General features: G+C 40.0%; 2 protein-coding genes across 6 annotated transcripts in view; one reads left to right on the top strand and one right to left on the bottom strand.

Moving 5' to 3' along the window:
• The first annotated feature begins 174 nt into the window (after positions 1-174).
• tegt (testis enhanced gene transcript (BAX inhibitor 1)) lies at positions 175-7,103 on the top strand. Its single transcript, XM_046055781.1, has 10 exons — positions 175-465; positions 1,536-1,645; positions 1,733-1,841; positions 3,151-3,271; positions 3,383-3,431; positions 3,640-3,737; positions 3,908-3,987; positions 4,084-4,184; positions 4,475-4,550; positions 6,153-7,103. The coding sequence occupies exons 2-10, from the start codon at positions 1,590-1,592 to the stop codon at positions 6,174-6,176; spliced, it is 714 nt and encodes a 237-aa protein (XP_045911737.1). The 5' UTR covers positions 175-465; positions 1,536-1,589; the 3' UTR covers positions 6,177-7,103.
• A 790-nt stretch (positions 7,104-7,893) lies between these two features.
• The window catches only part of nckap5l (NCK-associated protein 5-like), a 41,630-nt gene continuing 21,615 nt past the window's right edge, over positions 7,894-27,908 (bottom strand). For 3 of the 5 annotated variants that reach the window (XM_046055776.1, XM_046055777.1, XM_046055778.1), the window contains exons 3-13: positions 20,919-21,059; positions 19,660-19,728; positions 19,518-19,556; positions 19,292-19,411; positions 17,527-17,619; positions 14,339-17,250; positions 12,888-13,017; positions 12,531-12,603; positions 11,373-11,651; positions 9,867-10,018; positions 7,894-9,188 (exon numbers count right to left, since the gene is read on the bottom strand). In XM_046055776.1, the coding sequence (XP_045911732.1) occupies positions 8,928-9,188; positions 9,867-10,018; positions 11,373-11,651; positions 12,531-12,603; positions 12,888-13,017; positions 14,339-17,250; positions 17,527-17,619; positions 19,292-19,411; positions 19,518-19,556; positions 19,660-19,728; positions 20,919-21,059 (4,269 nt within the window). In that variant the 3' untranslated portion in view covers positions 7,894-8,927. Of the gene's footprint in view, positions 9,189-9,866; positions 10,019-11,372; positions 11,652-12,530; positions 12,604-12,887; positions 13,018-14,338; positions 17,251-17,526; positions 17,620-19,291; positions 19,412-19,517; positions 19,557-19,659; positions 19,729-20,918; positions 21,080-27,908 lie in introns of all 5 variants that reach the window. The other 2 variants (XM_046055779.1, XM_046055780.1) reach the window with 1 other exon arrangement.

Genomic DNA, 27,908 nt, shown 5'->3' on the forward strand with positions numbered 1-27,908 from the left:
CATAGTGTTTATTAAACGGTATATTCGTAGCCAAATATCCAACGTTAAAGCTTATAAACAAAAAAACCCAAACAATTATTGTTGCTTTGCTAGTAGCCGTTGGCAGCTAATGGTGCAGCTATATTTAAGAGTCGGCCATTTTAGGTGTACCGGGGACATTATTCGGTGACACCAGGAAGTGTCTTTTTAATATAAAGCTTCTATGGCGAATGACTCGTAATAATAAATTCGGTTTAACTTACAGTAATTATAAAATATCCGACTTGTTTATTTATGCCCATAACCTAGTGTATTTAAATATTTAAAAATATATATAGCGTTTATTTTCAGAATCGGGACTACAACATTTCTGGGCGTTTTCATGGTGACATCATGTGAGCTGACTGACACGTACGGTTTTGTTGAAAAAAATAAAAGTAACAGAAGAGCAGGAAGAAGAAAGGCACTAGGAGCAGAGAGAAAGAGGTATGTACTTTATGTTAGCATAGTGTGCTTATGTCCTCGGTGTCAATGTTTGCTGTAATATTACCAGCTTTATCTACGGAAGAATGAACGAGTCGTCGAATTGTGTTAACAGACGAGCAAGCGTTAGCTAGGCAAGCTGCTCATTTTAACGCCCGTATTAACTCACTGGTTAGCAACGTTGGCTATTAATATGATAGTCTCATGCGTCAAAACACAAATATTGGCCGCCTGACAATTGCTGGACTGCCGTGCCCTAGTTTAAACAACATATTTATTCATGAGTTAACCTAAGTGTTTTTGTTGCCAGCTAATGTTAGCTAACAACTGCTATATCACGAATTGATAGCTTGTTATCAGAAAGCTCGGTAAATGTAATTATGGTAACGTTACTGAACGCTTGACATTTAACCTAGCTGGTTAACCTGTTGTGTAATTAAATGATGCAAGACCTCCTCTAACTAAAGTACGCACCTCTGATGTGCAACACGCGTGTGTATCGCTGGTGAAAGCAGTATTCAGATTATGTACTCAACGCTAGCCTAAGTTAAAGTAACTAGCGATACCACATTACCTTTTTTTACTCTATTCAAAAATGTACTTAAGTTAAAAGTACAGAAATGTTAGCAGCAAAATAAAATAAAAGTCATCATTATGTAGAATGGTCTCTGACAGTGTTATATTATTAAATTATTGAACCATTTATATTGATGTTATACTGATGCTATAACAGCAGTTTATCATATTTTATAAACTAATCTTTTGTGTTTTATATAAAATCTTAAAAGTAGTTATAGCTGTTAAATAAATGTAGTCTATTAAAAAGTACACTAGTTCCCTCTGTAATGTAGAGTATATGTATAAAGTTGCATACAATACAAATACTCAAGTAAAGTATTTAAGTTGAGTAACGTTACTTGGGTAAATTTAGCTGCTTTCCATTACTGATTAACAAGTGATTGTACCCTTGCTTATCTGTGAATGCTGCATGCCCACAGTTGTGGTTGTAAAATAATTTACATTTTGACCGTAAAAGTGGAGTTTAAGTGTAATCATGTGCTGTTTCTGTTCAGAGGAGACATCGTCTGTTCAAGAATCACCTTCAGATCTCTATTCCTGGTTCAATCATGAACGTGTTTGACCGCAACATCAACTTTGACGCTCTCTTCAAGTTTTCCCAAATGTACGTAAGCATGCAGTGGATTGGTATGTCAGTCTTGTACTTCAAGTTTCCATCACCCAGCACTGTAATCTTTTTTTTTTTTTGCAGATCTCATTCCACACAGGTGCACTTGAAGAATGTGTACTCAAGCTTGGCAGTTTGTATGTTTGTGGCTGCAGCTGGCTCCTACGTCCATGTCGTCACCCGCCTCTTTCAGGTAATAATAATGATAATGTACCGTATTTGTATAGCGCCTTTCTAGCCTTTGCGACCACTCAAAGCGCTTTTACGCTACATTGCATTCACCATTCACACACTGGTGGAACAGCCAGCCACCAGAGGCAATTCAGAGCTCAGTATCTTGCCCAAAGACACTTCGACATGCAGCCTGGAGGAGCCGGGGATTGAACCACCGATTTTTTGATTAACAGGCAACCCGCTCTAACCCCTGAGCCACAGCCACCCCAGTTTAAAAGTTGATCCTTTTATAACAATGCAAATTGTGCCCTTAAACAAAGTGCTGACAGGAATACTTTATCCTACCTAATCTAGCCTTCTTTTTAAGTTTAGTAATCTGGTGGTTGCAGATAAATGTGTTTTAACAATAAAACAATTACACAATACTGAGTAATTTAAAGCTTGTATTAATCCATGTCCAGTGTATCCCAGTGCAACTTCATGTTTCATTTGATTAGTAGATGACCCAAACAATTGACACACCAATTTAATGAGTGCCATTTGCTGTGAAATATAGCAGCCCTTCTTTCCTGAAGATTAATGATTTATTTCAGCATTTATTAGTTTTATGATTTTAGCAGAGGTGGCCTTTATGTTTGATGAGATGGACCTGCATCCACTTTAAAACACAGCGGGAAAACCTGAAGACACTGTCTTTTGTGAAGTTTAAGTTCTGTGGTAATTTACAGTGAGCATTGTCACCACTCGGCCACTGAGCACAGACTTTGTTGCTAATCTACCTCTATCCGTGTTTCATGTGACAACAGACTGCATGTGTAGGATATTCTGCAGCCTAATACCTGGAACGTTGCTACCAGAATTTCCCTTTGTAATTTTGGGATTACCAGTTTTAGAAGATACTGAATGTATTATAGATAAATACATATACAGATAAACACAATACAATACGCAATACAATGACAATACAATACGCAATACAATGACTGCACTAATTTGCTCCTTTGTCTGCTACACCAGTGCCAGTACGTTCTCTGGTATATCAGGGCACTGTGGGCGCATTTAAAATGTATCACAGGTCTTTGATTTGAGTCAGAATCACCACAACATCACCATAAGATAAAAAATTAAGATAAGACAAAACTTGTTGGATGTTTTCTGTCTTATCTTAACATCTTATGGTGATCCTGTTGCTACAGGGATATTCAACCTACTGTATTGAGAAATTTACAGATATTGGGATGCTGCTGTTTTCAACACCCTAAATTAGTGGTAAATATCAAAGTGACAATTTTCCTGCCCTATCGTCACCCCCGTGCCCTTGTTCTCAGGGCGGCATACTGTCTGTGCTCGGCTCCCTGGGGATGATGTTTTGGCTCGCCATGACACCACACAACCCAGAGACAGAGAAGAAGAGACTGGCTATCCTCGCAGGATTTGCCTTCCTCACAGGTAAAGTGTTGACTTTATGGACATGCTACAATTAAAAGTGTTGCTTTGCATGTGATCAGAGTTGACTTTGTAAAGTTAAGCCCATGTTTGCATTCCTCTCTTCCTCTCCAGGTGTCGGCCTTGGCCCCACACTGGACTTTGTCATCGCCGTCAATCCGAGGTATGTGAAAGGTTACTCAGTGTTTAACATCTGTGCATAAGCAGCTAGCTGAATAGAAGTTAAACATTAAAACCACGAAACATTGATTTTAAAACGGCAATGAGAGAGAGTATTATGTAATCATTGGTTGCTGTTTGTCTGTACACATCTAATTAAAATTATGTATTTATTGAAAACTTATTGTTTGCTCTGGTTTGTTTCTCATCAGCATCATTGTGACGGCTTTCATGGGAACCTCTGCAATTTTCATTTGCTTCACTCTCAGCGCTCTCTATGCCAAACGCAGGAGCTATCTGTTCCTTGGAGGTAAAGGCAGTTTATTACCGATGTGACGCTGTATACTTCTTTTCTCAACCATTTATCATACAACACAAACACACTTAAAACTTTATATAACATACACCTTCTGGCCATCAAACAGAATCCGTCCACTTGTGTAATTAACCCATACATGCTGCTTCCCTCATTCTTCTCAGGCACGCTGATGTCCGGCCTTACCCTCCTTTTCCTGATGTCTGTGATGAACATGTTCTTTGGATCTGTGATGATGTTTAAGGTAGCTGAACCAACCATATCTCAGTGAACGTTTGATCAGCTGTGTGCATTAATGTGCTCTAAATGCGTGTATCTTCCTCTTTATCTTTTCTAACAGGCACACATGTACCTCGGGCTGCTCATTATGTGCGGCTTTGTCCTGTTTGACACTCAGCTCATCATTGAGAAGGCAGAGAATGGAGACAAGGACTATGTCTGGTGAGGCAAAACTCCATACGAGCCTTTATCTGTCGGCTTCTCAAAACCAAATACCATGCAAATACATCATCCCACAGGGAGGTGAACAGCTTAGCATCTGTTCCTGATAATGAGAGAGATAAAGAGTGGCTCGAATAAATTTCACTTTCAATTTCACAGAGGTTCAGTCAGTACATGGTAAATGCATACATTTTACAGCTGAATTATTGAATGAACTGAATTTATTTTAGACATGTTTTTCTTCTCAAAAGCATATGTAAGATTCTGAAACAAACGTTTGTTTTTTGAAGGCACTGTGTGGACTTGTTTCTTGATTTCATCACCATCTTCAGGAAACTGATGGTCATCCTTGCCATGAATGATAAGGTACGGGGAAAAAAAAAAAAAACGTTAATGGATAAGTCTGGTCGTGTTCTATATTTTTCTTATTGTCAACAAATCCAATGAAAAGACAAAAACATACAAGAAATTTATCCTACCAACAAGTATTGTGTGCATCGAAAGCCTGGTATATCATATTCCTTATTCTAATGGAACTGTTAACCTCTGTTTGTGATCCGATTTAAAAACACATCAGTTAGTAACGCTCTTACACTGGGCGACATGTTCCTTCGTTATGATGAACATCAACATTGTAGTTTATTTTGATTCGATCCCACATACACCCATCCTGCTGCCGGAGATACTCACCAATACACCAAACACACAACTAAAAATAGTTCCAAACAAATGCATTATTTACTCCTGTTTAGCGAAAAAACTAAACTAAACTAAAAACTAAGTTGTCCAGATGTTTTAGGATATTTCTAACTATATTTGTGACCTTTTTTTAAAGACTTATCTCTTCAGTAGGAATAAGTGGGCTTTAAGCTGAGTGCCATGGATGGGGTAGGGAAGTCAGAAAGTATTGAGAGACGCACTAACACATTGTTGGTTTTGTTGTTTTAATGGGATTTGTTGACAATAACAAAGTATAGGATATTGCAGCCTCAACTGTTTAATGTTTCTACAAGAAAGGCTGGTTAAAATAAATTGTCTTCAATGCATTTTACTGTTTTTAACAATTCTGTAGAATAAAATCCTGGTTTAATTAATAATAAATGGGTGGCTCACCCAAATCACAGCAAAAACAACGTATTTTCTCATTCAGCTCTAGTAGAATCCAGCCATGCAGATACTTTTGGTTTTGTTTGCTTAGGTTTTGAGATATCTGAGACTTCTGCCACCGCCCCAGTGCAATGGTGGAAAGGGGAATTTAGGTTGTGGTGCACAAAACAATGAAAAAGCAAATGACATTTGAATAACCCAACAGCGACATATGCAGAAACTTGTTCTAGTTACTGTGGATAATAATAATAATAATCATCAACAGACATCTGAATAATTACATTTGACCAAAGCAATGGTTCCTTGTGAAGCAAAAACAGGGAGATTCCTTCACTGTTGTATTTTGTGATGGAAAGTAAGCAACTACATTTAAGTGCTGTGCCTATGTACAATTTTGCTGTACTATCCTCCTCATGTTGCAGTTATATTTGAGTTGTTAACAGTTCCACCAAAGAGACAATTCCCCTCTAAACCTCTCACATGGTTTTATTTAATAACTTTTGAGCCCCAAAACACATAAAAATATCAGATATTTCACAAAAACAGTAATTATTAGAGAAAAAATGGAAGATTTAATAGATGACCCTCAGAACAGTAAAACGCTGCTTACACATTGATGCTTCAGTATTGACAATCGAGTGTCACATAATATCAGTCAGACAAAGCACTTTTACTTTTTGAAGTACATTTTACTGATTTGCTTCAGTAAGATTTTGAATGCAGGACTTTTTACTTTCACTTTAACTTTACTTTTACTTTAACTATCAGCACATACCGTTTAACCGTATGTGTCTGCATGGCTTGATACCACTACATTGAATTCTTTGTCTTATAATTGTGATTATTTGTCCCTTTTTTCAGGACAAGAAGAAGGAAAAGAAGTAAAGAAAGTTTGAGTGTCTGGAAATGAAAAAAAACAACAATCTGTCAGACAAGGCACAATTTGCAACGCATTTGGTGCTTTTCACTTTCTGTCTTCATTTATCGAATTAACTCCTCTGTGGTCTTATATTACTGAACACTTCTTTGATTTATTTTTTAAAACTTACAACAAGGGTTGAATGTAAGTTCATAGTAAACTAATGCTAGTCCCATCATGGCTGTGAATGGAGAATAGACTAATGCTGCAGTGAACATGCTTGGCCTGTAGAGGGGAGCGTTGCCCTATGGAGACTCCCAGAAGCTGAGCAACACTTAATGAGGATTTTCATTCATATTTCATTACTGTTATTTAGTGCCATAAATTAATGACATGATAGGCTCCTTTTTTGGTTTTTTTTAGTGGGTCAGGTGAGCTTCTCAGTTGATCAGTGTTTTATTTGAAATTATGTAATTTCAGACGTTGATTTGCTTATTTATAGTTTTCCCTTGGTTCTCTTTAGTGGAGTGTCACAACATATGGTGTCCCATGATTTTGACAGATTTTTGATTTGATTTTGTTTTGTGACCAACATTTTGAGTAAGAATGGTGAAGCCTGGTAATACTAACCATGGAAGCCTGTCTGGAGCTACACAAACTGATTCAGACGGACTCAGTGGTCAGGATTTTGGACTTTTGGCTGTCTTGACTGATTGGCTGGAGTCTGAGCCATCTGTCCACATTTTCAACTCAGACAGGCAAATTATTCAGACCTCTCCCAGTGTAAATTTCCTCTTAATATCTGTTGTCTAGAAATTAGTTTACCAAATGATATGATGTTAACCTTACGATTTTTCGAAAGTGTATACTGTGAAGAATTTATTTTATTCATGTAAAATTGAAACTAATAATTTGATACATTTGCTCAAATAAATGTGTTGAACATATTGAAATAAGGTGATCTTGCCTGCCTTCACTGTTGAAAATGCTAGTAAAAATAGTTAATATCTGCGAAAATACTCAATTACAAATAATACTTCTGTATTTAAAATGTTTAGACCTGAAAATATTGATGATTGATCATTTTTATAGCAAAGATGCCAAATGTTTGCTAGTTCCAGCTTCTCAAATGTGTGGATTTAATGTGGTTTATTGTCATTCTCAACATTTTAATTTTTGGACTTTTGGTCCAACAAGACAATTTGAGGATGTCGTGTTGAGCACTAAGAATTTGTAGTATTTTGACATTTCATAGATGAAGTGGTTAACAAACAATCATAAGATGAATTGACGATGAAAATACTGACTTAAGTGAAAGTACTTTTAGTTTATTATTAGCAAATTGTACGTAGGAGTATTAAAAGTATTGGCCCCTTGTGAGTGTAATATTATATTTATTGATACATTACAAAGTTAATTTGACCTTTTTATCAATTGTTTGGTTGTTTAATCTAACAATGACTCATTTTGTATGTAAAATCTTGTTACTTTTACTTAAGAGGATTTTTACTAGTAAGTATTACTACTTTTACACAAGTAAAAGATCTGAATACTTCATCGACCACTGAATATTTCCCTCTGAAATGTCGACCACAAGTATTAAAGGGGAATTTTACACATTAAAGTGTGTTTACCGGTCTTGGAGAGTACTACTACATTTGAAGACAGTTTGGTAAGTGCTCTTCCTACCTACTGTATGACTAATTGATTCTACTGGCCAAAATAACTATTACCACAAAGAACTAAATCAAAACATTTTAATTAGAAAGTTGAAAAACGGCAGTAGGTACATAGGACCTCTATTGGCTAGGGAATGAACAGCAACAGATGTCGAAATACAAGATATGAACATAATCTACTAAGCGAGGAGACTGCAATTTTCACAAAGATTACCAAAAAAAATGATGACTGCAAACATTTAAAAATAAATAAATAATAGAAATACATTTTCATTGAATAGTGTAGCCATTTCTCTTTATCTATGTTATTATTGCTGGTATATATTACCTTTAAATGTTTTATGATTTAAAAACAGACATATTCCGACAACCTTCCTTGGTCGCAAAACAATATCAACATGATCAATAAAATCGTTTATACATTTAAAATTGTGATGCATGAGTTTAGCGATAAAGAATCACAGACATGAACATTCAGTTTTTTTTCCTTTTTTAAAAGAGCTCCATGTGTTTGTTTTTTTTTCCTTTCTCTCAGTACATTATATGGTGAAATGATACCAAGAACAGAACGGATGTATTGATACAGTACGTCAGCAATTTAAATGATCAGCGCTTCACTGCTTCCTTGATGGACACAACAAAGATCAGAGAAAAACAAAACAAAAGACAGGTTGCTGAGTAACAACCAGGAGTGACAACTTTTGTGCTAATCATTAGCTTAGCCATGCGTTTTTGTAGTCCTGTATACATGAAGAATTAAAGAGAAGTGTCCGCAGTCAAGTCTGATTGTGAAAAAGTGAACAACGTATACTATCTGGGGTGGCTTTTGGCTTCATGTTTATTGGGAATCCTGAGGAGAAGTCTTATCGATCCATCTTTCCAGTTGCAACAGAGGAACAGCTGATGAGACGGCATCACCACAATACTCTTGCGACCGACGGGGCACAGTTTCTTTTCCTCACAAGGTGGCGGCGGGTCAGCAGCGGCATCACAGTACAGCCAGCAACCAGGAGATGCGTTCAGAGCGGTGTTAGGTCTTATTGTCTGCGGACTAGATGAGCATCCAGTCCTCTCCTTCCTCCCCCATCCTTGGCTGGATCATCCTTGGCTGCCGCAGGATGACAGACTGTCGTACAGAGAATCGCTGAGAGACTCGGGGGTCTCCAGGACCTGAGGGCGGCTTGGGGAGAGGGCCTCCTCCGGCCGCTCCCTGAGCAGCTCCAGTCCGGCCTCCCGGCTCACCTCGGGGACGCTGGGAGTGCGATTCTTTCCCCTGCGGCTAAGCCCCGACTGGGCAGGGACGGGCAGGCTGCCTGGGTCAACCGCCCGGCTGGAGGAGGGACCGCCGGCCTTCACGCTCTGAAAGGATGCACAGAGGTGGGAAACATTTTAGGTCATGCGTTTCATCTTATGTAACGCCTTCAGGTGCAAAAAAAGTAGGTTACAGAAACCATCCAACTGTGAATCTTTAATATTCAGTTGATTAATAATTTCTAAAGAGAGAATGTGGTTATGTGTTTTTACATTATGTAAGATGTGAGTGCAGATTTAAAAAACGTTTCTCTACTTTAAAAATACTTTTCAGTCTGTAGACTGTAAGTGACCCAGATATTTTCTTTCTGCATGCTCCTCTCAGACGTTTTTCAATAAGAATAGATAATCAAATAAAACAAGCACAATATGATGGCTATCACTTTGTTTCCATGTTGTAGATTTCAGTCTACTTGTCTGTGGAGGTGTCCTCCAGTTTTCCCCCTTTTTAAAGGTTCTTTTGGTTTAAAGACAGAGTGTGTCACATGCTGTACAGAATATAAAGCCCCTTCAGGCAAATTTGTAATATTGGGCTGTATAAATAAAAAACATGACAGAAAGCTTTCTTTTCCAAGTTATTAAACATTTAAATCAAGTTTATCACGACATCTTGAGCAGCTGAACACCCCTCCCCTGCAGATTTGAGCATGGAAAGCCACAAGATGGATCGGGTCAATTTAGCTTCATTTGAAATACATCAAGCTTGGATTTAACTACAATCCCAACCCCTCTGAATGGCGATCCAAAGGATACCGCCTCCTCCTCTTCCTCCTCCACTGCCAGGTAAACCTCTGCAGGTCCCGCTGGAGTCTTCAGGCTGGGGAAGGTCCAAGTCTTCGAGCGAGGGGAGAACATGTTCGCTCCATGAGCCTCTTTGTCTGCAGATGTGAGTGATTAAAAACACATTTTCATCTCATTTCCCGACATCAGAGGGATTTTCTCATTTGGGTAATTTACTAAATAGAAGCACAAACACTTAAATCTAAATTCACCGTTCAAAGTGAGGAAGGTTTAGTGTTTATTGAAAATCTAAACTGTAGTTGTTGGTCCATCTATTGGATGGATTGCCATATTTTTTTGTAAAGACATTTGTTATCCCCTGAGAATGAATCCCAAAGACAGTCGTTATCCTCTGACTTTTCCTCTAGCACCACCATGAGGTTAACACTTTTGGTTTTTAGTGTGTCTAGATGTGGTAGAAAATGACTGTGTTGCCTGTTGAATAACTAAAACTGGGCATAGCAGCGGTTCAGACAAAGATTACAAGACCTTGGAGTGTCTTGAGATATGCTTGTTTTGGGAACTGGTGTTGACTGGATTTAGTTGATAGCTTAGGAATCATACATGCTCCTCTTTGTGACCTTATTTTCTTGTCTATCTAGACTAGTGGGGAAGGGATTACCAAGCACAAACCTACGTAGCTACCGCTGAGTTTTGCTTCCTGGCCTGTACCTAAATAAAATGCATTCATTTTAAGACAACAGAGGCTGACAGGAGAGTGTTTGACATCACTGGGCAACTAGTGGTTTGATTTGATGCAGATATTCATGCTCATGCCCTGACTTCTAGCACCATCATCAGATCAAAATAAAAATGTCTTCAATACTTTCAACATTAAAAAACCCTCCCATCACCCTGAACTATACATGTTATGTTAAACATGCTAACACGCCAAAATGAAATATTAAATTTAATGATGAATCATAAAAAGTATATAAATGATTCATTATAAAACCAGAGACTAGATTTTTAAGATCTTACTGAAGAACAGAAGCACATGAACCAAACAATTTCTGCTGGCACGAAAGCAACTGCCATTATTAGCATATTTCTGTGTGACTTTCTTTTTCTTTTTTCTATTACACATTACTGGGTGGTGGTGGTTTAATGTGACAATCAATAGATCATTTTCACTATTTTTGTAAAGAACCCCATGTGTCCAATTTGGCGACATGCCGAATCTCTGAGATGTCTTGATAGGCGTTGTTGCCCGAACGCAAGTATTGTTTCCTGGTCAGTGCCATGCTTCAGTTTGAGCTACGGTGTAAACACTAAGAGTATCCTTGTGCCTATAAATCAAACATTTTGTTATAGACTCACTGCTTTTTTGTATATTTGAGTGCAGTACAAGTTTGCAGACTACATCAAAGTACTCTATACCAAGTGTACAAAAGTACTACTTTGAAGGCTTTATAAAATAACTAAGCGTAAGTGCGGCAGTTTGTTGGGCACCTTCACGGATGACGCCGGCCGAGCTTCTCCCCTCCAGCATGGAGCCGTACTGAATGGTGGGAATCAGCTGTTTGTGAGGCACGTAGCACTCCTCCTGTGACGTCAGCTCTCTGTCCAGGGTGCGGGCTCGTCGACCGGCCCTTCCCGGGGAGCCAGAGCAGTGGTGCTCGGCCCCGGCCCTCATCTTGGACAGGCCCCGTCCTGCTGCACCGCTGCTGCAGTCGGGCAGGGGGAACGTACCGATGCCACTGTCCAGGGTGTACGTGGAAGCACCAGAACCTGCAGAGGAATGAAAGAAGAGGGTGACTGACTTAATTTAGGAAACAAACAAATACATTTACAAAAACGCACAAAGAAATTAAGAAGTAAAGGAATGAATTCTGCCTCTAAATCCATTTTCCTTGGGGGCGTGGCCTCATTAATTTACCTTCGACATGCTTAAAAAAAAAGAATAAAAAAAAAGCTTTAATTAATAAAAGAGCCAATTAATTTCCCCTCAATATGCAAATTATATGTTTAAGTGAAACCCTTGGGGAAAATTTACTTTATAAGTAAAAGTACTCCCTTCAGAGTGTTAAACTGTTTTATATTAAATTATTGGATTGTTGCAATTGTAGCATTACCTTCTTCTGCGGGATTGTTAATACACACACACACACACACACACACCCACACACACACGTCGTAAGTTGATCATATGTTCTGTATGTAAAATATGTCACTGCAAATATTTCCTTTAAAATGAGTAGATGTATAAAGTAGAATAAAATGGGATTACTCAAAGTACAAATACCTTAAAATTAAACTTAGGTACAGTACTAAATGTACTTACCAGTACTGCAGATTTGGGATTGATTGGTTAATCTTGTTTAATGCCCAGTTTACTCACTGAATCCAAACAAACCAACTTGACTACTGCAGTATTAGCGTTTTAAGAGTTTTAAAATGTGTTCCTGTGAACCCACAGTGCTCAACCTCATTTTGTGTAATGTATTTACGCCCTAAAACACAGATTTTTGTAGATTTCTCAATAAATCTCTCTGTGGAATTCTTTATACATACATTCATTTATCTATTTCCAGACTAGTTCCCACACATGCAACGCTTATAGGCCTTAAAAAAATGTGTGATATTTCTTCCCTGGCAGACTCCTCTTACCTGCGAAGTGTTGAGAGTGAACCGAGTCTGCCAGGTTTTCATCTGATGTGATCTTGCCGATTCTGTCTGATCCCTGCATGAAAGAACAACAAAGCAGCAGATGGAGGAGTGAATGTACCGAGAGTCGGCGCTTCACATCGGTATGCAGGAAACTAGTCTGACAAATAAGAAGCCAAGTTTAGGCTTGAAAGTCGATACGATGAAGAATAAATTTTTCTGAAAACTCGAGAGCTTGATGCATTAAATGTAAGTGAGTCATGTTTTCATGTCTTCCTCCCTTGTTTCTTTTATCCCTACTGTAAATGTCCAAAATCTTGTCTGTCTAACCACAGAGAAACAAACAGCCACGTGTTGTACCTTCTCCATATCGTCACGGCTGGTGATGTGACCGATGACGTCGCTCTGCTGACAAAACACCGGCTTGGAGGTCTTACAGTCGAACGAGAGCCGACGCTGGGGCACGCTGATCATGTCCTTCCCGTCCACTCTACATTTAATCAAACACACGTTTCAATCTTCAGTTAAGATGTCCAAGCTTTACCGCACAAGAAGGAAGCCTCATCAGTGTCCTTCAATGCCTATTTTCCCCATTTTGGGAAATACACTTTGAAGCAGAGAGTTAGATGAGAAGACTGACCCTTCTGTACAGTAAATATAAAGCAACAAGTAGCAGCCCGTTAGTTTAGGTTAGGTTAGCATAATGACTGGAAACAGCTAGTCTGGCTCTGTACATAGTAACTAAATTTGTTTACAAGCACCTCTAAAGCTCATTAATTAATAGGTTTAATCTTGTTTGTTTAATCTGCACAAAACAGTCAGGAAAGCAGAACAAGGCTAACTGTTACTTCATCTTCTTCAGGGTTTTACAGTGGTTGACCCTTGACACATTACTGCCTCCTTCTGGATTTAATCTTCCTCAATGTCAATTTATTTTAAAGTCTTCTAATCAGTCTAGTTGCTCTTAAAAACACAAATATACCGTTATATTTTCACACAGGCCTCTACTCGCCCTGTTTTCCATAACTGTATCACCGGTCTTTCTTCTGTATGTTTTCTGCATGTTACTAGAATAATGTTTCACCGTCTCTTTTTCACTGATTCACTGACACTGATTGCAACGACCTGCCGACCTGCCACAATGAAAAGTGTATCTTAATGTGCCCAATTCTCAGCCTGCTTATAACTTGCTCTGTTTAGAGTGCTGCTTAATCCTAATAACGTTGACTTATTTTCCTCCACACTATACTTTCCCCTCTCTGACTCTGAAAATATAATACTGATTTCAACAATACCATTTTTTCATCTTTTCCTTTGTTAATTTGTCTGCCTTTCCATCTCCTCGGACACCTAAATGTGCTGGTACTACTCACATGAATAGCATGTTTTCTCTTGACTAACTGTACTTGAGTTGGTAAACAAAATTATATAAAGCAGATCCTAATGATTACATGTGGGATGACTCGATGTGAGTGCTGACACAGAATCACTACACAAGTAAAACTATTCAGTTCAGAATAACAAAAGACAAAAAAAATACAACTCTTAGAAGCTGAAAACCGGTGAATTTTAGGCATTTTTGCTTAAAAAGTTACTTAGGAAGGATTATCAAAATAGTTTTCTATTGACTTTTACTATAAACTGACTATGAATCGACTAATTGTTTTCGCTTTGAGTACATTACAAACATTAGAGTGGTATCGATCATCTCGTTTAAGACCAAGCCCTTTTCTCAAAAAGTCCAACTCTCCCCTTTAACGATTTGTTATTATAGCAGCCTTAGCATCCACTCGTCCTTGTTGAGTCCTCACCTGTTCAGCAGCTGTTGCATGAAGTTGTCAGAGCGCCCTCCCCTGTACATGACAGCCAGCTGTCCCTGAGCTTGGTCCATCACCACCTCACAGGAGTGACCCCTGCCTGACCTCTCCACATACGCCCTCTCCTCCTCCAGGGCCCTCCTCAGACCCTCGGCCTTCTCCATCAGAGTCGAGATGTTCAAACCTTCCACTCCTTCTTTACACCTGGTGGCCATTTTCACAGAGTCCCGGCCCACTGAGGGGATGTTGATCTTCCACTCTTTCTTCTCGTCCTTTGCTTTGGTCGCTTCGGTTTTGCGGCTCAGCGCAGGCAGCTTGCTCTTCTTCAGGCCGAACCAGCTCGCAATGCCGTTGGAGGCTTTTTGCTTGACCTCGCTGGCCTGCCCTCCTCTGTCCTGCTCCTGGAGCTTCAGCATGTTCTCCTCGATGCCCTTCATCACCTTCTGCTCGATGGCAGATTGCGGGCTTGGTACCGGCTGCAACGGCTTCTCCCCTTCAGACACTGGAGGTCTTGGAGGAGGCGGCGGCAGGCTGTCTCCGTACATCGGATTCTTTTTCCCTTTCCCGCTGATCTTGGTTCTCTCCTCTGATTTGGACGAGTAACGCGGGGCCTCTGAGGGCTTCCCCCCTCTGTGGACGGACGGGCCCTGGCAAGGTTTGGACGGCGACTTTGGGGGGATTTTGTTGGGGCTGTTGCTACTGTGAGGACCAACACCTGGTTTAAGGTTATAGGCCAGATTTAGGGAGCCAGGACACTTAATGTTGTTGCGTAGTACCTGCGGAGCATCTGTGTTGGGGGACGGCAGACCTATTTTGCTCTTAGAGCCTTCTGTCTTGGTCACACACGGTTCTTGTTTAACCACCACGGGACCAGGAGGCTGAGCTTTTACTGCCTGTTCATACAGCTGAGATGACCCCGGGTACTTTAAACCACCGCTACTACTTTTGGGTTTACCATCCAAAGAGTCTGAGTATTTTGAATGTCTCTGCTCCTCTTTAAGGAGCTCCATGGGCCGCTCCGCTGTTTTACTCCTTTCATCCACGTAAGTGCCCTCGTTCACCGTGTCCACGGACCTGAGACCGACTTGTAAATCCTCAGAGCTCCTCAGCTTTCCCAACGCAGCCAGCCTGTCTTTGAAAGCGTGGTGACTGGAATCAGCCTGGGCTCTCGCTGCCCCGGCCACAGGCCTCTTGGGGATGGAAGAGGAGTCGCTCCTCCTAGCTGGAGGTGGAGGCGGCTGCTGGGCGACCTCGGAGCTCTGCACAATAACCTCCCTTACATCTGCCTCCTGTTTCTCTCTGGCATGTGAGTAGTTGGCTCTGCCCTGAGCTTTGCTGAGGGCGGATGAGTTGGGCAGGCTGTGATGGTTAACCCATACTGGGCTGTCCGAATCCTCCTCATCATCTGATGTGGACTCTGACGTGGACGAGGACGACTGTTTTCGTTGAGGAAGGGGGTTTAGGACACTTTCTGGTAGCGATTTAACGAGCTTCCTCTCACCACCGTTTGCCTTGGTTTGGGATGGAAGTGTGGTTCTTTTCTCGGGGCCCTGGGTCGGTTCCTCGTCTCTAGAGTTGATAGACATATTACAGACATTTTCATAATGAGGGACCCTCTGAGATACTTTGGATGAGGAGGAAGGAGCGCCCGTCCTTGAGCCAGCACTGGCTTTAGGTGTTGAGAGGCTGTAGCTTATTTCCTTAACGGGCGGGGTGCAGACGTCTTCGGGCTGTGGAGGGGAGGTTGGGGCTGAGTGTGTGGCGGGGTAGGACTCAGACCTGGAGGGCGGTGGAGGGGGCTGCCTGCACCTTTCTGTGGTGGTGGCTCTGCGTGTGGGAACAGGAGAGTGGTACACCTCGTAGTTGTTGGTGCGACAGGGGATCCTGGAGCTGCGGGTGAGTTGGGGGCTCAGACGGACAGCAGAGGTCGAAGCCTGAGACTTCTCCCCCATCGAGGGAATCTTCAAGAACTTGAGCAGTTTGGACGGGGAGTTGATGGCGGCGGCTTTGACATCGCTGAGGCAGGAGGGGCTGGGGCTGACGGAGGCACCGGCTCTCACAGAAGACGCCTCCTGATCTGTGCTGTCTTTCTCGGGGACGGCTGAGGGGTCATTCGACATGGCGCTGTTCATGGAGGAGAGCGCTAAGCCATTATGAATGGCATCACTCGTCTCCATGTCACAGTGGGACATCTGTGCGCTCTCTTTCACAGAACTGGGCAGGTGGGATGTGGGACAGAAACCAGTGAGCTCTTCAGAGGCACTAGCGTTTAGACAACTCTCAGCGCTGTCCTGCTCTTGCTCCACTTCCATCACCTCCAGGCTCTGATCGGCTGCTTCTGTGATTGAGGAGTGGGCGGTGGCGCCTGCTGGTTGCTGGTGGGCTTCATTCTTGGTGCATTGTTTAGATGAGGGAACAGACTCCACTGTTCTGCTCTTACTGTGACATTCGCTTATAGCAGCTGCAGGAACTACGTGGCTCTGGGTGGCTGAGTTGGCTTTTGAAGGACTACAGACGTGGTTGCATGGCTTTGGAGGACTGTCTGGGCTCCTCTTGCAGTGTAAACAACAGGTGTTCTCTCCCTCACACTTGACTGCCCCGTTGACATGCTGGTGTGCATCAGTGTCAGAGCAGGAGCAGTGGCAGTGTGTCTGGTGGGGTTTGCACTGTAGTGGAAGGGGGTCCGCAGTGGCCAAAACAGCCTCTGTGGACATGAGCACCTGGCTGTAGTCGCAGAAAGACAAGCTCGCAGTAGACGGGTGGAACTTCAGGGGGTCCGTCTCCTCCATCTTGCGAAGGACCTCCAGGATGTGTGCTTTCTTCTTGAAGAAGGGAGACAGGGCCTCCATGGAGGCGGCAGGGCCACGAGGACCCGGGGAGGCATGTTGTGTGCGGTAGCCATTTCCCTTTGGACAGAAAGAGATCTCTATCAGCAAACAATTCACTGCTGACGCTTCAAGAGCCAAACAATCCAGTTCATCAAGACCTTTAGAGCGTGTGCGTACAAGAAATGAGTGCAGGGCAGATTAGCTTTTTAAAGCACAATAGTTGAAATGTCAGCGTATGTTATGACATCACACACAGGTGGGGGTTGTAGTCTCATTCCGAGGCTATGATATAATCCCACTGTTTCACTCTTAATGTTTGCTAAACCTTTGCTGCGCGGGCTTTGTAATAATCACCTTGGCTTGTGCTTCAGTCTGTGCAGGCTCCACCTGTTTGGCCGAGTCATTGTGCAGCTGTGCATTGTAGTCTGGGAGTGGTCCCGCCTGAACCTGTAACAGGAGATTCATGAGGCAATTATGATGACACTGTATACACTACAGGCTATTGTATACACGGACAACTAGCAGCTACATTGTTCCGGCATCTGCTGGAACAATGTAGAGCTGAAGTGAAAAGACGGAGATCCATTACTGGCTCACCAGCCATTAAAAGAATGAGGATTAAGTGAAGAAGAAATTAGCAGCAGCATCTGGACAAGAATCAGAGCTATGCACTGATACACAGACAAGAGGTGGAAAGTACCTTTACTTCAGTACATTTTGAGGTATTTCCATTTTATGCTACTTTATACTTACTTACTCCACTGCATTTATCTGACAGCTGTAGTTACTGGATTCTTTGCAGATTATGATTTTATTACAAACACATAATCAGCATATAAATATGATGCACTGTTATAGATTGAACTACCTTGTAGTTAAAGTAGTTTAAATGAGCTCCACCTCGACTGGCTACAACATTAAATCAAATACAGTGGAAATGATCATGTCTGTCCAGGTCAAATTAATCACTATAAGCAGATGATTTTTTAAACCAATTTTTTTCTATTTCTTTCTCATGCAGATTACCATTGAACTGACATTTGTAAATTTATTTCATGAATACAAAGTAATGAAACTGACTTGCTATTAACTGAATTTTATTGACCGTTTCAAAATAAAGTACTGCTGTTTCAAACACTTCAAATCACTGTACCGATTCAATTACTGTACTGTATGTAATTCAAATACACTATACAGTACAATACTGTATAGTGTATTTGAATTACATAAAAATATAGCTTACTGTAGTTCAACATATAATTAGCCAATACCTAAAACAGTATTGTGTTATGTCAGTAGTGCATTGTAAACTTTTAATCAAAGCCGAGTCTGAAAACAAATGTATTTATAAAATATTGAGATTTTTTCCCCATAAGTTGTCATGTATGAAAAGATCCCAAATTAACACTCTACTACTTGATAACTATAAGCGAATAATTAAACAGCAATTTTGTAGAAATGAATCTGTCCCAAACCAGAGTCTCTTTTTATTTCACTTCTTTCTCAAAACTTGGAGCCTACATTACCCACAATACCGGAGTGCCGACAGTTCAGTCGTGCTTTAGAATGGAAACAACCATAAAATAACATTTCTCTGATTCACTCCCTCTCTTCATTCATTCACTAGCTCGCTTGACCATAGCTTCTCTCTCTCTCAAACATAAGAACACAAACCAAAGGACGCTTCTTTGTATCGCTATTTTGAAACATGGACTGCAAGCCAGATGCAGACGTTGAAGCAGGTTACACAAAACAAACCAAGCAAGGACACAACTGGGAGAGAATCACAGTTTCAGCAATATTTCAGGCTTATTGTGGAGCAATTTGCAGTCTGATTGCCGGCTTATGTGATTTGCCGCCGCAGCATTACGTCAAGTTGCGTTTCTCCAAAATATGAATCCAACTTGTTTCACATATGCAACTATAAAGACACTTGTAAAATCTGTAAATAATATTTTCAATTCAGGATTGTAACTTGTAGTGGAATATTTTTAAATTGTTGTATCACTATTTTTAATTAAGTAAAATGATCTGAATACAGAGGGGTTCAGAAAGTTCAGACAGTATATGAAGTCACAGTCAGTTATGAGTCATTAAAGAGTAAGTTAAGTTGATTTACCTGGTAGTGAGCAGTGGGGTGGTTGGGCAGTTTCTGCTGAAAAAGTTCACAAAGCGCTCTGTTCTGTCTCTCCAGGTCAAACACCAACATCTTCAACTTGATGCACTCCTCTCTCAGATCCTATTCAGTGACACAAAGTCGTAAAATAACTGACATACTTTAGTCTACGATGCTACAGATCGTTAAAATAATCCACACACAAAAGTCAAATGTAACTCTATGTTACCTTTTGATTCAGCAGAGCTTGGACCACGTGGTTGGCCACCTAACGACAGCAGAGAGCACATTACATTTCACACATTTTAGAATAACTTTAAATAATTATCCTTAGTTGCTAAATGCATTTATATTCTGCAACATGAACTCACCTCATCCAAGCATCTCTCATAAGCCTCTCTCTGACTCTCGTTTGCCAACATCAGAGCAGAGTTCTCTGCCTGTGAAGAAAAAGGTAAATAACAATAAAGTTATTTATGTAATGCAACAAAAAATACAGTTGCATGTGTGAAACATTTGTCAGACACGAACATAGTGCAACAGTCCTGACATATACAATGCAAGCAAATAACTAACTGCAAACAAATAAAATCAGCCACTAACACAACACAGATGTTTTCATAATTATCCAACCAGAAGAACACGTCAGAAATGAAAGAATAGTTCAACTTTTTGAAGAGACTCTGGCACATAAACCCCTGTAAAATGGTTTTTACACTATGGTTTTTGTACGACTTTAACAAATGAGACACAGCGTGTTAATTAGTGAGCTTTAGAGGTACGAGCAGGTGGAGTTTGTTACCTTTGGACAGAGCCAGGCGAGTTGTTTCCCCCTGCTTTCAGTTTTAATGCTAAGCTAAGCTAAGAGGCTGCTGATTGTAGACGTAAGAGTGCAATCAATCTTCTCATCCAACTCTTGGCAAGAAAGGGAATGAGCATATTTCCCAAAATGTAAAACCTTTCCTTTAAAACATCTTATAATGAGCAATAAAACATGAAATGGCCTGCCTTTTGAGCTAACAGCAGTTTACCTGAATGTAACTGTGCACACAGTTAAATTCTGCTTCACATTAGACTCTACACTGTGGTAGTTTTTCATGAGACAATATGTTCCTAATTCAAGTAACCTGTTATATAAAATAAAAACATGAATGAATGAAATAAAGTGTTAACGGCAGTTAATTTTACCAAAAAATGTTACAGCTTTTACAGTGACTATTGATGCCCCTAATGTGCAGGAATTTAAGATCGTGTGAATAAGTTATATTATTTTTTAATTAGTATGAATAATTAGATTCCTTTTATATTGTTGTTCCTATGGTATTTTAAAGGTATTGTTTTGTTGCCTGTTTGTGAGGCAGGGATGGGTTGAGTGGTTATACAATGGACAATTCAACAGAGAATTACATATTTAAATAATTATATACTAAAAAAAATTAAAAATACATAAATAAAAGTTATAATCTATGTAAGTGATTCCTGTAGTTTTGACTGAAACAGAGGATGGGAGACAAAGATTTTCACCATCATGGCAAATTATGTGTCTATTTAAAGTGACAGTCATTTAACTTTTTTGCAATTAATTTCAATTTAATTTGTCATGTAGAGTGTGTTTTGTTTTTTCACTCACCTCCAGCTCTCTAAGTCGGTCCACAAGCTCACTGCTGTTGTCCTCCAGGTACGACTCCACATCTCCCTCCTCGCCTTCCTCGTCTGAACCAAAGTCCTCATCACACATTCTCTGTTCTGCCTCATCTGACATTGTTCTCATCTGAAACACAGGAGGCGACACTGCAACTATCACCGTCACAATCACTCCAGCAATTAAACGTTTGCTTCTTGAAATAACACAAGGCATAATACATCAGCTGCTCTTGAAAGTAACCAATACTATGACAATATCCTCTTTTTCTAAGTCACAACACATGTTCTTTTATATCAATAGTATATTCTTGATGCTCTGCGCTGTAGCTACAATTGCTTCTGTATACTGTTTAATGTGTCATTTCTGATTAAAGTCACATAGTGTATGCATCTGATCGGATCTGGGTCAAACTGTAATTACAAACAGATATTGTAGTAGTTGGTTGGAGACCTCACAGGTAGGTTGTCACAAGTCATTATGCTGAGCCCGTGAACCGATCTACAGGTAACCCTGATTCATTCGTAAGTCAAAGAAATGTCAGGGCATTGTGAAAAATGTTAGGGTTAACGTCCCAGAGCCCAAGGTGAGATCTTAAATGGTCTTGTTTAGTCCAACCAACAGTCCAAAACCCAAAGATATTTAGTTTACAATGATATAAATAACAGAAAACCGCAAATCCTCAGAAGAAGGAAACTGCCATAAATTACTTAATAATAACAGCCACAATTCATAATATTTATTTGGCGCTTTCAAAAAAGGTACTCAAAGCCACTTTACAAGGTAAAAATCTGAGGTTGCGGGTGGGAGTTTGACAGTATAGGAGGTCAGTGAGGTAGTAGGAAGGGGCAAGGTTATTGAGAGCTTTGTAGGTGATGTGGAAGATGTTAAACTGGATTCTACGTCAAATTGTTGACGATTCATTTTCTCCATACAAACCAAAAGAAACACCAAACATACCAGTTAACTGAGCGGAGGTCTGCTTCACATCAGACGCTGTTCTCATCTCCGAGACTGACGTTAACATTACCGCTATCACATTCTGTTTATACTCTGTTTATCGGACAGCCACGACATTTCCTCTCAACACGCAACACATCTACAGCGCTGCAGACACTGCGGAGCTTGTTGCCGACTCTACATCCCTGTACCTAATGTATATTGAGGATTATTGAGCACATTAATCCATCCATCCTGCATTGTTTCAGATACACAGACTGTGTAGAAAGATAAGCTTCTGTGTTCATATTCCTCTTGCTTTAGGGTCTGCAGCAGCTTCAACGAATCCACAGCTCATTCTGCAGCACCACGCTGAGCGCACATGCTGCCGGAGTCTGTGAGCACTCTGCACTGCAGGACATATGGCTGAGGATCAGTCTAGTAGGCATGGCTCCAGGTGTAGGGGTGTGTGCGCGCGTGCGTGTGTGTGTAGCAGTGCACTCAAGGGCCACGAGGGGAAGTAGGTGTGTCGACGTGGACCCAGATCCAACAGTCACATCTTAAGGAGTCATTAGAGCGGATGAGACGAGCCCGATTCTGTGGCTGGAGACCAATCAGGAACTAGCACAGTTTACAGTTGTCCTGACTTGGACAGGTGACACAAACACACACAAACAAACCACAGCGTAAATGTTTACAGAAAACATTCAAATATTTAGAGGGCTGGGTATCCAATACTTCAATATTTTAGCATGTACCAACAAAAATGCTTTCCTTTCTTTTTTTAGCACTTGAAAAATGTAAAGTGCTTAAAGTTAGCATCAAATGATTTCCAATTGACATCCTATATCTTTTCCATTGTCATTAAATCCCATGAAAAGATCACAACCAACAACTGATTGATACTTCTAACTAGGGCTGGATGAAAGGAAAGAATTTCATACCATTCGATATCGATAATTATCACGATAAATGTCAAATCATTATTTCCTTCAAGTTTAATGGGTGATTTTTGCTCCTGAGTGAAACCAGATGGTTATTTGTGTGGTTATACTTTTATTTATGGTCAGAACATGAAGAACAAACAAAGATTTGTCTGTGTATCCAAACCCTGATAAATTTTATTCCTCTGTGCCAAAACTATTGTAAACACTTCACCGAGCCACAGTGTTGCACTGGGTGACATGTTCCTTTATAAGATGAACACACACTGTAGTTCATTTTGACTCAATCTCACATTCATCCTGCATTTACTGATTTAATTTGCCCACAAACACGTGATCCATCAGCAGACACGGAGCAACACTACGTTCATCTGATGTCACCTTTGAGGTTACCTGGTGAATCCAATATTCACTCTCCTTTTAGCGCCATTATTTAGTCTCCACCAACTCCTGAGGGAAATATCCGTCTCTGTAGCTGATAAATGCTCCAGCATGTTCTCCAGCTGGTCTCTAACAGCAGTTAGTGTACACTGGTTTCATCAGAGCTTCGGACGCTAAAAAGCGCTGTAGAGCTGAGCTGCAGAGTCTGGCGATTCTCAGTGGGTTCATCACCACAAGTGACCCTTTTCACATGCCAAGCTGTCATGTGATCCATTGTTAGTTTATAAATATACATTACAGCCACTTTAAAGATTATGTCTTCAGCCAGAATAATGGGTCCTGATGTCACATACAGAGAAGGGAAGCTTTGAAATATTGAAAGACACAATGCTGGTGGTTTTGATCTTTTCATGAGATTTGTTGACAATAATAAAAACACAGAATAAAGGCAGCTTTTTCCTTAAAATTGAAAAAAGTGTTTGTATGTAAACATTTTTTATAGTCGTAACTGTGAAGTAGAGCTGCAACTTATAGCAGATTCATTCATTCAACAGAAAATTTAGATTATCAATTAATCATTTAGGTTAATTTTCAGGCAAAAATGCCAAATGCTTTCATTGGTTTGCTTGTATATCTTGTTTTACATGAAATTACAATATAGACATTTGAAGACATCAACTTGGGCATCTGAAAATGTTTCATAATGTTTTGATGTTTTATAGACCAAAAGATAAATCAAGAAAAATAATCAACAGATTAATGAGTAATTAAAAATCATCATTAGTTTCAGCCCAATTTGTCAAATAAAATGCATCATGTTGGCTTTGGAACAGAAATTCAGGAGTTCTTATTGGCACTGGTGTCAAAAAATAAAAACTGTACAGAATGCATGCAAGTATGAAACACACTATGGTCAATAGCTTCAGTAGTTTCATAAGAAATCAGTAGAGCGCTGCCAGGCCTTGTGTAACTGGAGCTGTTTGCGAAGCGTTTACAGGAAGATTATCGAACATCACTGGCCTGTGGATTGTGAACCCTCCCAGACTGACAAGCCTAAGCAGCACCCTCCAAAGTGTAGGGAGCTTATTGAGCTGCGATTGACTAAACACAGCCAAATCTACACGTATAATGGAGGGCTGATCAATGCAGCCCATCTAAGAACGGAAGCAGATTTTAACCATCCGTTTGACCTTGGATACAGGAACAATACAGAGTGGTTATAAATACCAGCTTTTCTCTTCACTAATGCACATTAAAGCTCTGGGCAGCACGGCAGAGAAACACTTCACTCTGTGTTAGCGAACATTCACATGGAAATTACAGCAGGGACCAAAAGACAACAAAAGTGAAGCTAAATATAACATGAATATGCGGTTCTGCCACCGCTGCTGCGGTTTCTTTTCATGTGCAGAGTTAACGTCACAAGCCTCACTGAGGCAATGCCACGAGAAAGAAGCATCTCTTAAAACAAGTTGTGTCCCATTTATCCAGAATCCAACAAGCCTTCACATCTAAAACAACTGCAGGATCTAAGTCCCATTCACGTACGATCAAAGAGCCGATCAACTGATGAAAGAACATGAGGGGGGTTCAGTCATTATTAATCACACAGTTCTCAGATCGGTGTGCTGTCAAAGAACTGATATTTAAAATAGCACAGTGAGAGGCTTAGGTAATAGTTTTGTCCAACCAACAGTCAGAAAACCAAACACATTAAGCTAAATATAAAAACAGCAAATCCTAACATTGGAGAAGCAGCAACCAGAGACCAAACTGAACAGAGTTTTTATGCACCACACATCTGGAGGAAACTCCCAGAAATCTTTTGCTCCAGACCTCAGTTCTTTTAAATCAATGTTTAAAACTTGAAAACTTTAAAAATGAAATGCCCTTTAATAAATTAAATCTGGGATTACTTTGCCTCCTTTCACTATATACACTGTACATATTATTCTAGTTTTTGATTCTATTCGATCTTGTGTTTTTATCTTCCATCTTTTAAATCCTATTTATAAATGCATTTTATATAACTTTGTGTTTTTCTTTCTCTTGTCTTAATAGCTTGTGTCTTACTATGTGCAGCACTTTGAACAGCAATGTTGTTTGAAGTTGCTATATACATAAACTTTCCTTAAAAGCCCTTGAAAACATTCTCTCAAATTTAAATATGTCTCTATGCATTAAATTCTCATCTTTAGGTACTATTTATTAAGTGTTTAACAAACCTGAGCTAATCTGCTCCATCTGGACGGTGTGGGTGTATTTTGATTCAGGGCTGCAACTTACGATTATCATTATCAATTAATCGGACTATTATTTTCTAGATTAATCGATGAATCATATTGTTTATGAAATGTTTGTTTTTTTTTTTAAAAAAAGGAAAAATATGCAGTTAACGTCCTTATATTTGTTTTATAAGAACAGTCCAAAACCCAAAGACATTCAGAAAAGAAAAGAAAAGCATTCATCTGAGAAACCAGACAATGTGTGGCATTTTTGTGACTAAACAATGCAGCTCTAATTTAAATGTTTTTTATGCTGTCTGTTTCTTTTATATTTCATCTTCATGCCTTTTTATGTCTTCTGTTCAGCACTTTAAATTGCCTTGTTGTTGAAGGGTGCTAAACAGAAAGAGAAAGAGAGAGAGAGGGCTGCTGGCTGCTTTGTAAACTGCAATACTGTCATCATGGCGGTGGTTTCGGAGCCTGTGACTGGCTTGTATCGGTGCACACAGAGGCTCATTGACAGGGTGGAGGAGAGGGTCAATGTGTCCCAGTGGGGCTGCAGTGCCAGGGAGCTCCTTCCACAGAGCTCGGCTGGCAGACTTACAGCCGCTGGTGCTGTCAGAGGCCGACAGAGAGAAGCCACGAGGGGAATGCAAAGAGAGCTTATGTTGCTGCTCTGCACACTGCACTGTCAAGTGGTAGAAGTAGTATTCAGATCATTTGCTTAAGTACTAACTAGCACTGTAAAAATAGTCTGTTACAAGTGAAAGCCCTATATTAAACATTTTACTGAAGTAAAAGTATGTAAGTATAATCAGGAAAATGTACTTTCCTGTAAAAGTAATTCCTCAATGCAATTGAAAAATGTCCCCTGTGGCTGTTGTACTATAAAATATTCTCATCATCAGATTATTATTATGTAAAAGCAGGATTTTACTGTTGTAGTTGTTGAGGTGGAGCTCATTTTGTTGTAATGTTTGTTATGGATTAATCTGCTGATTATTATTATTTTATCGTTAATTGATTTGTAAAAACTTCCGAGAATAGTAAGAAATGCCGTCACAATTACCTAAGATGACGGCAAATGCAATGTGTTTTTCAGTGAGCTTAGCACTGACTGCCATCATTCATCACAACTGGGTCTATAAAACAACTATTTTTGACAGCAGTTTTAAGTTTGAAATATTTCAGGGAGTAATGGAACGAGAAGAAGCAGTCACACTGAGCTGCAGCACACACAGTGATAAGACGTCAGCCCACTCTGAAGATAAAACAGAGCGGTCAACAATAGCGATGTGCAGCATTAATAAGCTGTGTTTTTTAAAATTAAACCGTTATTCAGGTACTTCCTCCAAATAAAATTATGAACCTGAAAATGAGCATAATATGACCACTTTAAAACAACAGCAGTTTTGTTTTGCTGCCTGCAGAATTCTGGGACCTGTAGTATTAAACCACATATGCTGTTGCTTCAGTGACTGGGTATTGCCAAATAAAACAGGATTCAGGTGTTAAGGATTACAACTTTAAAAGCAAAGTACTTGAAAAAGTAAATGTATTTTGTTACATTCTTCAACCAATTATTTTTTATTCCTCCACTTTGGAATGATAAAATATTCAGAGGATATCTGTATTCATAAAAAAACAAACAACCAACAACAAAAAAAACCTATATTTGTTCATTATGACAAGGACCAGAGACTGATGTATGAATCTCACTCTCACATTCACTAAGGACAACCTGGGCTGTGCTTTTATTTTATCTTACTAGTACATTTGTTAGACTGTTGTGTAATGAGAAACCGTAAAGGGGCAAACATGGAGATAAATTTACTGCTGTGAAACAACCTGTGAAAACTGGTTGCGTGGAGTTTGTGTGGAGGTGTGTATGCAACAGTTTCTCATTTAGGTCTAATGAAAGACACTATCCAGATGCATTATGGGATATGTAGGACCCTAGGGTTTCTGATTACAGGCTAACGCCTAATTTCCACTGCATGGTACGACTCCGCTCGCTTTTGGTACCAGGTACTTTCTTCAGTTTCATTTTCCACTGCAGATAGTACCCCCTCAAAGTAGGCGGGATTCTTTCCTGTTCGTAATAGTGACGCCGCATTAAACTACCATGACATTCTTTTCAAGGACACACAAAACACATGAACTCTCACCTTTCATCTGCAACAAAACAGAGGAACATGTGCATAATTGAACACGGCGTGGTTTTGTGGGCTTTCGTTTAAAAAACTGTCTGGGAGTGAGTAAAAATATTTGCAGTGTTTTAACTCCACCTCTTAGTATCAGCTGACCCCAAAGAAAAGTACCAGGTACAATCCACAACCTTTGCCGATGGTAAACCAAAAAAAAAGAACAATTCCAAGCGAGCCGAGCAGCACAATGCAGCGGAAACAAGGTATAAATGTCAGGATATCTCAGCCTCTGCTGCACAGATTTTTAAACTTTATGGAAGTACAATTGGTGGAAAAATATAA

Source organism: Micropterus dolomieu, linkage group LG08 (genome assembly GCF_021292245.1).
Source record: "Micropterus dolomieu isolate WLL.071019.BEF.003 ecotype Adirondacks linkage group LG08, ASM2129224v1, whole genome shotgun sequence".
Classification (NCBI taxonomy): Eukaryota; Metazoa; Chordata; class Actinopteri; order Centrarchiformes; family Centrarchidae; genus Micropterus; species Micropterus dolomieu.

Bases quoted from the DNA above. Each gene is read 5' to 3' on its own strand.
- tegt (XM_046055781.1), top strand. From the start codon at position 1,590: ATGAACGTGTTTGACCGCAACATCAACTTTGACGCTCTCTTCAAGTTT. The intron at 3,432-3,639 runs GTATGTGAAAGG...GTTTCTCATCAG, and splicing joins GTCATCGCCGTCAATCCGAG to CATCATTGTGACGGCTTTCA. The intron at 4,551-6,152 runs GTACGGGGAAAA...CCCTTTTTTCAG, and splicing joins TCCTTGCCATGAATGATAAG to GACAAGAAGAAGGAAAAGAA.